Genomic DNA, 13,407 nt, shown 5'->3' on the forward strand with positions numbered 1-13,407 from the left:
TGCATTTATTGGACACATTTCCACGCCTCGGAGCTCGTCTCAAGGTCGTATGAGTCACAGTTTCACCTCCACCTGTGCCTGTTCTTCCTCCCGTCCTCCTCCTCCTCCTCCTCCTCCTCCTCCTCCTCCCCCGCAGCCCACCCTCCACATCTGTCAAAAATAATTTGAGTGGGCGCCAACACGAAGCTGCGCCCAGCCTCTCCCTATTCGCCGAAGCTTTATTAACAGTGGCACACCACAATTGGGCACTGATCCTTGGCGAGGCACTGTGTGTGTGTGTGTGTGTGTGTGTGTGTTTTTTGGTGTTTTTTTTCAGGGAGCAGGAAACTCATCACGGCCGTAAATTGTGAGCATCAGCAGTCTGAGCCCCGGCCTGCCGTTTTCGCCCCCCACCCGACTCCGCCCCCCCCCCTGCAAAGTGCTGATTCAGGACGGAGGCAGAGAGCAGGCAGTGGTGGAGTTCACCACCAGCAGGCTTTCCATCACTTTGACAGCTCAATAAAAAACAATGTAAACTATTAATTGGATCATTAATTATTGATGCTGTTTTTACTACAATTCGAGGGGCGGGGAGCAGGAAAGAAGCAGGGGTGAAACTGTGTGTGTGTTTAAACACAGTCGCCACGCTGGGAAGGTGATACGGTGTCCCGTTAAACGCCCTTGGTGGGGGCAGATCTTACAACCAGAGCTTTTATTCTGAAACAAAAGGCCTCTCCCTAACTTCTGCTGTACAGCTGCCTATTACGGTACAAAAGGTTAAATTAAAAGGGAATACTTTTTTTTCCCAATATCCAGCACGGACTACAAAGCAAACTGAACTTACTGAGGTGCAAAAACTGATCCCGGGAAGACCATTTGATGAGGATGTAACTTAGGCTGTCACTACACACCGTCCACCTCTCTGCCGTAGTTAGCCAGCCAAGCCTCTCCTTTTCTGTCTGTTCGGCACTATGATGAGACGGCAAGTCGGGGGAATCGATAAAGAGGAAAACACAGGGAGAGGAACTCCGCGATAAATCATTCTCCATCGCTCCCGGGCACGAGCCGAGCCCATTACAGCCGGCACACCCTCTCCCCTCCAGTCTCCTCCCCCACCTCCCCTTGGTCTCCTCTCCTTTTCATCCCATCAGGGCGCCCCCCCCTCCCTCCCTTCCTGCTGTCGCAACACCCCGTCTCCAGGCCGAGTCAGTCGTGGCCTTACATTATAATTGGTGTTCTTTGCTCTGCTGCTCTGGCTGTTTGTTTGCGTCTTCTTCCTGGACTTTTTTCTAAGCACATGTTTCATCTATATAGCCCAATATCACGACTCACAGATTTGCCTCATAGGGGCGTTACAATCAGCACAGCATGAAACGACCATCCGTCCCTTCGACCCTCGCTTCAGACGAGGGTTAACGCTCTCTGCGGTTGCTAATTAAAGAGTGCTTGGTTTGTATGTGATGGTGCATGCGGGGGGATTCCTTGATTGTGTCCGCTTTTCAGAATAAACAGCATGGCGCAAAATTTCTTCCATTTGTAAACTCGATGTACTGCCAAAACCATGATGGCCGGTAAGATGTCACACGTCAAAAATCTGAAGCTTGGATCCCCTTTTCGGCTGTCTGTTATATATATATACATATATTTATATATATATAAATATATATACTATACATATATATATACTATATATATATATATATATATATATATATAGTATATATATATATAAATGTATAGTATATATATTTATATATATATAAATATATATACTATACATATATATATACTATATATATATATATATATATATATATATATATATATAGTATATATATATATAAATGTATAGTATATATATTTATATATATATAAATATATATACTATATATACATATATATATATATATATATATATATATATATATATGTATATATATTTTGTTATATATATATTAGTTATATAATAAAAATAGCAGAGATCAATGATGCTGGAGGTGGATAATGTCCGCATCTCCCCCACATTAGTGCAACATTTATATAATGTTATAATGTGCATTGTAAAAAATAAATAAACTTACACGCAACTTCTTACATTATATTGCAAAAATATTATGAAAAGCGAGAGAATAGTTGACAGAGTGCAAACAAGCCCACTAATAAATGGTTCCGAAGACATTTCTGAACCATGTATTACTCGCTGCATGCGCCATATCACAGCAGCCTTAATATGATAATGAAAAGTGGCAATTATTAGCTCGTGTGTTTTGCTAAGCTCATTCGGGTCAACAGTTCAGATCCTTTGTTCTCTCCTCTCTCTCCTACGCAGGCTGACCTGTGGAGGAGGCAGACAGGAACAACAGAAACTCTGACCCTCAAAACAGACTGCAGTTTCTCCCTATTTCTGTACCGCGGCTACCTGGAAACCTGGAAACTCCCACATCAATAATGTAGCGCTATCGTTGGGGCCGCGTCCTTTGATGAGGAGACCGGTTACATAACGGAGCAGACCAACTGAATGTCCTCCTCTCTCCACATTTCTCAAACATTTCAGAGCACATGGCAGGCGCTTTGGGTCTGCTTGCTGTGCGCGACTGTACTTTTCCTACTTTTCGATCTCCTTTTTTTCCACCATTTGTCAAGTGCGGCCTCCTCCTTTCTTTGGGTGTTCGCTGCTTTGACCATTTCTAAAGCGAAAAAAAGGCCTCCTTAATTACAGGTTTGACAACAAAATCAATTTGCAATTACGACGACTGTCAAGCGGGTGGAGCGGTCAAGCCTAAACGATTGCTTTTCATGTTGATTCTATGCAAAGTGGCATTTAATTCAGTCACTCTGACTGCCTGCTTGCCAGCGCACGTTTGTACACGTTGACGAATGCGCTTGTTCCCCCCCCCCCCCCCCCCCCCCCCCCCCCCCGAGCAGGTATAGGACATTCGCCACAAGCGAGCTGATGTCTGGGTCACATTTTCTTGTTGTCGGCGGACAGCAGGACAGGACAGGCTGAGCCAATAGCTGGCATACAACTTCAATTAGGAACACTGTTGTTAACTGCGCTTATTATTAAGAATGACATTATAATTGTAATGTTTAAACTTAAAAACCCTAAAACGACTGTTCTGTTTTTGATCTTTTACCACCAACCACCATCAGATTTTGCTCCCTTCCCAACTGGACTGAACCGTAATCCTACTGCCACATTGTGACGCCCCAGGAATGACATCATCAGCGTGCCAGCAAAAAACAGTATAAAAGGTCTACAGACGAGGTGCAGCATACTGCAGGAAAACATGACCTTTTGTTTGAATAACATCCATTCGTTCATGTGCAGCAGTGATGATATAAAGATACTTGATAAAAACACACCGCAATTAACCAACATCCCCCTGGTTCACTAGACACGCCCCCAGGCCCTCTCTCCTCATCCCTCTGTCTGTCAGTTACGCAACACTGTTAGAAGGGGCCGGTCATGTGACACAGCTGCGATAGGTATAGCTGGCCAAATGTGCCATAAGAGGCCAAGCAAAAAACAGTAGCTTAGCGTTTTGTTTCAAAATCACAGCCACACACATAAAGCACACGTCCACGCTGCAGCCGATCTGGCTGCCTCTGGCTGCCTCTCCTGAGTTGTTCGAGTAGAGTCATAGATAACACACGTGAAACGCAACACTGCTTTGCATGGACGTAAGGCTCAGTGTCTTCGAGAAGCAGAGATTTAAATCGACGTCATCACACACGTGAAGCGGTTTGTGTTTTCTTGCCGAAACAATGAACTGTTTGCAGTTTGGTCGTAGTTAAGAAAGTAGAACGCGATGAGAAAAAGGGAGAGAGAAAAAAAGAAGTCACACTACGGGAAAAAAATTGTGTTTTCATATATATATATTTTTTTATCTTAACCTGTTTCTTTTCCTCAAAAATAATGAGCCCTACGCATACAAATACACATGTAGACATACAAACACACACACACGTGTAGAGCCTGTAGGCTGGGGGAATCTGAAGGTTACATCTGAGTCAACAGCTGCAAGAATCAATATCAACATGAGACAGCAACAGTAATTGAATTATAATGAACTGAAATCTTTCTTTCTTCACAACATTATGTCAGTATGCTACTAGAAAAAGATGGCTTTATAATTGTATGAAAAAGCATCATAGGAATGTGCATTTGTGTGGTGTAAAGTAAAAAAAAAAGGCTATCTATAAACCGAGAAAAGAAACCGTGCTGTGTGGGGCTCCTACCTTTCTCACTGACTGACTCACTCTCTATCTCCACGTCCTCACAGCTGGTGTACTCTGGTGTGGTGGCCAGCTCCTCCTCCGAGCTGCTCAGCGACACCTGCCGCATCTTTCCTCCCTTTTTGGTTTTGTGGGGTTTGGGCGGTGGCGGGCGCACCGACTCGGACTGGTCCGAGCTGAGGGAGTCATTCCTCAACATGCTCTCCATCTTCTCCCTCTTGGTCTTGCGGACGGCTGAACTAGGGTCTAAGTGGTGTTGCTGCCTCCTCATGGGATCCCCGCCGACACCCAGGTCGCCTCTCCGCAGGTCCCCGGATCGGTCACCCAGCACGGGGCTCCGGTGCGGTGTCGGGGGGCTGTGGTTGGAGGTCCTCTGGCCTCCGAGGCCGGGACCCATGGGCCCTGGTGAGCAGCGGTCGACAGAATAGGAGCGCTGTCCCACCATAGGCGGCCGGCGCTCGGTGAGATGCTGTCGGGACAGCCGGATGGGGCCTGGGTCATCCTGCTCTGTGTAGGCCAGTGAGACGTCGCTATGGCGGCGCTCGTGCCTCATGCGGCCCACCTCGGCGTGCATCCTCATCTGCTCCTCATAGGGCTGCGGCTTCACAGGGTAGCGTGCCAGGTTGGGGTCGCTGCGATAGCGCGCCTGGAACTCCTCCTGGCGCTGCCGCTGCAGGTCGTATTCGCTGGGTGGTCCATCTAGCTCCTGGTCCAGCGGGTAGTCCTGGGAGTGCCAGCGTCCGGGGCCCCGCCGGTCCCGGTAGCCCATCCGCGCCGCATCCGCGTCTGGGTACATGTGTGGGCCCCGCGGAGTCCGCCGATGGTCCCCATCCCCATAGTCAGACGGTGATCTGGGCATGCCGCCGTCCGTCGGGGCATACTGTGAGTGGTCGCCCCCCTCCCTTTGGTCGTATTTTTGGTTTGGATCCCTGGATGCAGATGGACTTCGTTTCCTGTAGATCAAAGAGAGGGCACAAAAGGGTGGCATTTAGTGGTTAGTCCATATTGAACTGGATGTTCTATGACCTGAATACACTGTACATAGAATGATCTATTTTGATGAAAGGTTTGCGTGTGTATGCTGATGCTGAGTTAATTTCAAAAGACCGTACAGTGTGTCTATCTGTGTTCAGGTGGAAATGTGCATCAGTCAGACCTGAGCCTCACGGTGCTGAAGCTGACGCCTCCTGTCCTCGGTCTATAGCGTCACTTTACTTTGCCCTGCACTTTGTTGGCCTCAGTCCCTGTCAAAACCTGATGAAAGCCTGCTCTGTCGCTGTGCATGTGAGTGTGTGTGTGTGTGTGTGTGTGTGTGTGACAGAGAGAGAGAGAGAGAGAGAGAGAGAGAAATGGGACTACGCAGCAGGGTGCAGCACCATTCCGTCTTCTCACTGCAACAGACTCTAGATACTCTATAACATGGCTGACTAATGCGCTCCTTTAACTTTGCATGCAATCGTTACGTTACCTTTTGATTTGACAGGAAATAGGAAGTATGAACACAGGCAGATAAACAGGCCTTTGCATTAGGAAAAACCTACAACCATGCAGGAAAAATCCTGTTTGATTATCTAATTTGATTTAGAAGTTTAGCGGTCTTCACACAGACAATGTTGTATCCAATACTGGACTCTTTTTAGTGCCGTAGGCAATCTTTTATTTCCATTTTGATAGCATCTGATTACTTTGTGGATATAGGTGCTTAAATCATCATCATTTGCAATGCATTATAAACAACAGGATGACACAAGATTAACAATACGGCGTGCCTCGATATGACCTGTTTGTATTTCCAAATTAATAGTGGGAGTGTGTGTGTGTGTGCGTGTGTGCGTGTGTGTGTGTGTGTGTGTGTGTGCAAAGGCAGAGAGATGAGGAGCCAGACAGCGTACTGAAAGTAGTGCATTGATAAATGATTCAGAGTTTCACAGATTGTGTCTGTGTACACAGAACAATGGACAGGAAGCTGAGAGATAATAACAACCTGTCTGAGTTCTGTTTGAATTCATGAAACTCACATTTATTCATCTCGCCACCTTTTTTTCCTCGGTCTATAGCTGGTGAAAACATCTGATGTCACAGAGAACTTAAAAGAAATTTAAATGATACACTTAGTGAGGACTTGGACTAAAGCCATAACGTCATTAAACTCACACTTCATACCTTTTTGCTGAATATTGAAACATGCAGTTGTGTTGGACGTTACGTGACTTTAACTTTACGGAACGCCAAATAAAAAAAATTTAAAATTAGCCATCAATCATTTTTTATCATTGTCCCGCTGTCACAGAGGAGGGCTAACTGTGCATTAATGCGTTCATTCTTTTGTTGAGAATCAATTATTCATAAGCCACTCTTCTCCTACATTTCTCCCACTTTTCCTCCAAAATAATAATGACATTTTGGTGAGGAAAAAAGCTCTGTGAAGCATTCCTTTAATTTTGTACGTGACAACTTTCCATAAATTTCAAAGGGCTTCATAAATCACTGCTGCCAGCCTTGCTCAGTGGCCACGGTAAGGGCTCCTAACGTGTGATTGGCTAATTCACTGAACCACGGAGGAGGTTTGTTCCCCGCTTACTGTCTCAGACCTGAGTATAATAAATGTACAGTGAACATATACTTGCATATATAAATACATATATACACTTGTCATATATCTTGTACAATATAGAAGGGTGTAACTTTGGTGTAACGTTGGTAAAATGCAACATGTACATTAATGTAGCAGTAAAAAAAGTAAAACACTGACCGAACATTTTACTGCACAATAAATAAGTATTTCAAATACATTTGAGTGATAATACTAAGACACTGTTACTTAAAGTATTTTTTACTTATCAGCTACTAAAAACAAATATGTTGTGTTTCCTGTGAAGTTGAAGCTTAAATGACTGATGATAATCAGACCTTCGTTCTCTGTCCATGGTGCTGAAATATGGGCCAGACTATGTGATGAAGAAGGGCTGTACCGAATAGTTGGAAACTTCATTCACTACGTTGACGTTCTAATTCTAATGTTTCTTTTCTTTTTGTGCTTTAAGCCAGGCTGCTACTACTATTTTACTATTGGTGTCTGCGTAGTGATGGATGGGTCGACCGACCCCTTGTTCTAGTTCCATAAGCTTAGCCTACTAGAAAATATCACTGGTTCGAGTGAGTAAGTTATTAACAAATCAACTTTGAAACAGAGGCGTTTGATCCGGCCTGGGTGGTATCTGTGTTTTTCCTGATGGGGCAGACTAGCAGATAAATAAAATCACGATTGAACTGCTTTTGTTGTTTGAAGATGACTAAACCCCCAAAAACACTCGGTCGCCATCTTTCCGAGCTCGGCTGCCCTGTTACACCAGAGAGACCCGCCCTGGTGGTGCTTGCTGTGCACTGCAATACGTAACATTAATACTGCATCATAGAATGTGCAGCGTCTGTATTTGTGGCAGGTTTTGAGAATCACAATACCACAATACTGCCCAAGCCCACGTCAAACACTGAATGATCCCATTAAAGTGACGCGTCAGCTTGAAGGAGAGACAGGCTGATGTATGAGTGCAGTGTAAATATCATGAACTACTGCACAGTTCAAATATGGGCTGTTAGAGAGAGGCAGAAGTTAAGCATACAGAATGTGCTTTCAAGCATCACTACCACATTATGTACTTAATAGGCATGCTGATGATAATAATAACATCACTTGGTCCAATCACAGAAAAAAAAAAAAAATAGCAGGAATAATCAGGGATTTACTGATTCAAATTGTTCTTAAAAGGAGCACTAATCTATATCTTTATAGATTAGTGTTTGCTTTGTGTTTGTGGCTTGTTCAGCTGCCCCCAAGAAGCCCATTAATGCTGCTTTAACTGTTACATAAAGTCCATTTAAAAACAATGATTTCTTGTCATGTGAAGGGCCTGCTGTACTACCGATACTGAGAATGTATTTCTTACTTCAGCTCTATGCAGCTTTTTGGGCCAGTGTTCACCAGTTGTTGCTGAATTTGTAGCCAACAATAAGCAAGAACTGATGACTGCTGCTGGGACTTTAACTTCCTCACTTCCTCGCCTTCAGTGGTCAAAAGCTTTTAAAGTAGCTTCGATAACCGCCTGCATTTAAAACCAAAACCATACTAATTTGCTCAATTGGCAAGTATTTAGATTCTCCATTGTAAATTCCTGGTATGGTTATGATCCCCCTCCCCCCCCCCCAAAAAAAATATATAACATAGACACCACATCTAAACAACAAAATGCCACCGGCACCTATAATACTTCATCAACAGCAAGTCCAAGATAAAAGATGAACAGCCACAAACTGGTTTCCGGATGAGTGATTTCTTGCAAATGGACCACAGCAACAACAACAACAACAACAAAACATCTTAGCGCCAAAGATGCGGCGGAAATGCTCGCGCACAACAAAAACAAGACTAATGGCTAATGCTCACTTTAATGAACACATCTTTATTTACAGCGAAGACAGTGAACAAAAGGGCCATTTGGAGTCTTGGTGATGCAGCGAGCTCACACGATGTGACCTCTCTCCTCTGCTTTTACAGCAAAACAAATGCCTTCCATCACCTCGGCACACGGACACAGCCTTGCTGGTGATTGAGCCGTGGCTAGAGAAGAAGAAGAAGAAGAAAAACACACACACACACACACACACACACACACACACACATGGCGGTCGTTGCATTATTCATGACCTGCTCCCGGACACAAACTGAGCTGCGCTTCATTCACAAATCCAAAGTGAAGCAGCAGCAGAAATGAAATGCTGGTTTGGGGGACTGCCGCCGTGACTTGGATGGGAGATAATGTGTGTGTGTGTCTGGATGATGATGATGATGAAGGTGAGTGTGTTGCGTATGTGTCCACATGTGCAAGTCTCTGCATTTGCAGCTTAATGTGTGTTTTCTTGGCACTCTTTGACTCTCAGCATGTCATCTGGGCTTCGTGCTAACGTCTCCTCTGGGATGCTGTCTTGAAATGCTTCACCCTGAACACACACACACACACACACACACACACACGCACAAGTGTGCATAGAGCACGCACGTAGCGGCTGCAACCGACGTTAACATTGACGAGCTCTAACTAGTCCTGACGCAAGCATCGCATTGCCCTGCTCCCGTTTAGCCTCGTGTGTCCTTCCTGTCTAAACACAGCAATGTCCGTGGCAGCTAGCAAGGAAGCGAGCAACTAAAACTCCACCACGTCTGCATCTTGCACCGGGACGCTACAGCGCGGTCGGGCCCTAAACCAGCCTTCAGTGAGCACACCGGAGCGGTGGCGCAGCACTACATTTTTCTACTGTGCATTATTCCACCATTGCTCCAGCTGCCACTGCTACTGTAATAGCCTCTCTGCAGATACCTCTGAGCTCTCCCCAGCTCTGCCATAACACACTCTGCTGATCTTAGATTTGCATTCCACAGACATAGATAGAGAGGGGGGGGGGGGGGGGGGTCAGTTCACTGTGACATAATAGCTCAAAAGTGCAGCTGGTGTGCATGGTGCATGCAGCCAAGCTTGTGAAGGTTCAAGCGTGAAGTGGCAGGGTGACGCCACACAGAAGGGCTGCTGCTGCTGCTGCTGCTGCTGCTGCTGAACCGCACGGCTCCCCTCCATCGCGTTCCACTGATATAAGTAGGACGTGCGCGCGTGATGTCACCACAGACGTGGCACCGAGCCGCAACGCGGTGGGCAAAAGGGGAAAATCGACCGGCGGTGAATCATCCTAACAGGCCGAGAATAGGGAGGCGCGCTGTGGGAGTACAGGTCGTCCTGCACCGTTGCTGCTCAGGGAATAACAGCGTCCCTCGTTACTACTATTGTCCTGTCCGGAGCTAACTATAGAAATCCTCTGCCGTGACAGCGTGTGAAGCACGAGGCCTCGTTCCATTGGCGACAAGGACGACGACGACGAGATTCAACTCGGGGGAGGGTGACGCCGGCCTCACTGCATTATGGGAGGACTTTTATATCTAACACGGGGAAGAAAACGAGTCATGTGCCTGTGACACAGACGGCATGGGTGGTCTTTGGGGTCTTATCGCCGTACATTTTTTTTCATCACAGGGATTGACACCAAAAACAAAAAGGGAAGCATCTCTGTGGTCCCTGACGGGTAAACCTTAATACTCTCTGTGAAAAGACACTAAAGACTAAGAAACATGGTTTCTGTATTTGCTTTCAGCGCAGCCAGTGCTTCTGAATTAATGTCATAATCATCTTTTTAAAGTACACTCTCCTTATCAAAAGCAACATAATGTATCAAATCCATGGCTCACAAAAATCATGGGATTACACTATTGCCCCGAAAGATTAAAAAGTACGACCCCAAGAAGATTAGAAGTGACCCGACATGCTCGCCACGATAAAACCTCCGCATGCTGTTATTTTTCTCTTGCCGACGCGACACAAATCACCAATCGGTGGAACGTCCCGATAAACTGTGCGGAGCGGCTACGTTGTCTGACCCGCTGACGGGGGTCCGATTGGAAACCCGCCAGAACCTCGTCTGCAAATGGGCCAGATTGTCTAACTGTGTCATTCTCTCACTCAGCGCGCGCGCGTGTGTGTGTGTGTGTGTGCGTGTGTGTGTGTGTTGCGCCGCCTCAGCTATGATGAAAGGCCCCCGAGATCAAGCAGGAAGCCCCTGCGGTTGCAAAATCATTAACATTTGATGTGGATTTACGATAAAAAGGAGGGCGGTTGTAGCACATACGTTTACACAAAGCACCGGCTAGTGATCACTTTACTGTGTAGTGTGAGACACTTAAGCCTTTCACGTAAAAAGCCCCGAGCAATCATCTCTTGAACACAAACACAGGCCATGATCTGTATGCCATCCTGCTGATGCAAACACATTGGACTGGCTAAAATGATTACGAATAATGTGCTCAATACTGAGATCATGCCTTACCCTCTGTTGTGCAATGCCTTACAGACAGTGTGGGTGTACGTTGGCCATTAGAATCATCTTTAGGAAATGCAACATACATGCCACATTAGTTATTAATTTAAAATGTGCATATGTTCACATCAACTTGCACGTTGTGAGATATAATCAGCCCTACTGGAAGCAAACATTAAATCCTGGTCTGTAGCTCAGTTCAAACCTCTGCCTGGCTGCTCCACGCAAGCACGTGCACGGCCTTCTGTGCAACACAGCGTTTACAACAGCAGTCCAGTCTACTCAATCCTCTCTGCCAGGGCACAGCAAAAAGATGTCCATGTTGTATTTCTAGGAAGCTCCGGATGATCTTCACACAGCAGCAGTAAATGGAGTATTGCGGCAGTATTGCATGTGACACCAACTCTGTCTGCTCCGCCGCTGCTGAAGAAACATGTTTAAATACGAAAGCCAAAAGCAATCAAGGTGAAAATGCTACGCTGCATGAGTGGCGGCCGCGTTGCAGAGTCTCTCCTCTTAAGAGGGGGGAATCTGGCCCGCTAATGACAACAATACATCCTGGAACGGTCTCTATTGAAATGAGATAACTGGAAAGAAGGCGAGAGCGGAAGGAAAAACAAGCTGAATGTGCGCCTCTCCACCCGAGAGCAATCAGAGGAGGAGGAAGAAATGCCTCTAATGGTCCATTTACAGATGCAGCACCCCCCCACCCCCTCCCACCGTCCCAAGACTGACTCAGCCGGACGCTGAGTGCGTGGGACACCCCTCGGAGTCGAAGGAATACATCCAAATCGTTACCTGGTACAATCAAAGCGGGTTAAAATCCTGCAGCAACCCCCGACAGCTTAGCTGCAACTCCTAAAATCCAAAAATGATATCGTAGTATCAGCATGACCTGCTTTGTTCCTGCTGCGCCCGCACTGTCCTGCCACTCTCTGACGGATGTGGATGGATGGCACAGTTTATGACCGGTAGAGGCAAAGGCTTCTGGGTTGCCATGAAAGCGAGCTGACTTTCGGGCTTAACAGCATCATCATGCGATCGCTCCGATTGGCTGGCGTCGGAGCGGCACCGGTCCTCTGTTTAAGAAAGGATTACACTGCTTGGTTGATTACTAGCTGACAACTATCACCAATTGCAGACAGACAGAGCAGGAGGGCTCACCAGATCTCATTCAGCCGGAGGTCTTAAGATCCTTAAACTGAACAAATTACATGGTTTAGGTATTTATTAATTTTTTATCCACAGGATGGATTTTCAGGCATCACATCAAATACAGAGAAAGAGAGAGAGAAATAGAGGGAGGAGTAGAGAGAGAGAGAGAGGAGTAGAAAGATAGAGAGATTGCTCTTCCCGCATCATTTCTGTGCATTACAAATCGGATCAAAGACTTTTCTCTCCCTGGTTCTGCACCACGATGACGTGGCTGTTCTCCAGTGACCCGGTTGGATAAGTGACTGTGACTGGCCGTGTCTGAGTGTTTGTTAAAAGTCTTTCCTCCTGCCTCTGTCTCTTCACCCCTCTGCCTCAACACGTCTGTCACAGTGTTTCTCCTATCGCCGGCCCACCCCTCCCACTCCCGTGGGACGGCTGACTGACAGGTGTGTGTGTGTGTGTGTGTGTGTGGAAGCGGGGAGGGCAGGTGTGTTGATAAACGCCACATATTGCAACAGAAGATTTCTCTCCGTTTTCAAAAGAATATATAGAACCAAACCAGTAAAGTTGAAAGCCATTTTTTTAAATGTTGGAATAAAAACCTCCCATGGTGCTGCTAAGTGGCGCTCCCGCTTCTCTCCTCAAGTACGCCCCCGTCCTGCGAAGATTTTGCTCTGTATTTTTCACTCGTGCACATCAGATTACTTAAGAGCTCACGCTTGATGCTTGACACGGTTCAGGTACATCTGCTCCTACCACTTCAAAAGGCATGCCTGTGATGTAGACGGCTCAGGGTCGTGAGAGAAAAAGATGGACCGGTAACCTGCAGGGGAGCACGTGCTTGAGGACTGGATTAGGAACTGGTATTCACGCGGCAGGGAAGTCATATATTATATCACACGAGATGGCATTTGTTGATATTAAGATCCCTCAGGAATCACTGAACACTTGGCCACCTGAATCATCTTGGAACTGATCTGATAGCTATCTGAGTACAGACAGAATCAAAGGATTGGACTACAACAAGGAGGTTGTTTGAGAAGCACTCAAGCCAGATGTTGAAAAGATATAACGGCATCTGTCTCTCCACGATGCATTCCTAAGCCTGCATACCCC

At 46.2% G+C, this 13,407-nt stretch overlaps 1 protein-coding gene across 1 annotated transcript in view; it reads right to left on the minus strand.

Annotated features, from left to right (window-relative positions):
* rims2a (regulating synaptic membrane exocytosis 2a) overlaps window positions 1-13,407 on the minus strand; it is a 119,325-nt gene that overhangs the window by 56,991 nt on the left and 48,927 nt on the right. Inside the window, exon 7 of the mRNA XM_034528920.1 lies at window positions 4,222-5,171. Coding sequence (XP_034384811.1) covers window positions 4,222-5,171 — 950 coding nt within the window. The remainder of the gene's footprint in view (window positions 1-4,221; window positions 5,172-13,407) is intronic.

The sequence above is a fragment of the Cyclopterus lumpus genome, chromosome 25, assembly GCF_009769545.1.
Source record: "Cyclopterus lumpus isolate fCycLum1 chromosome 25, fCycLum1.pri, whole genome shotgun sequence".
NCBI classification, from domain to species: domain Eukaryota; kingdom Metazoa; phylum Chordata; class Actinopteri; order Perciformes; family Cyclopteridae; genus Cyclopterus; species Cyclopterus lumpus.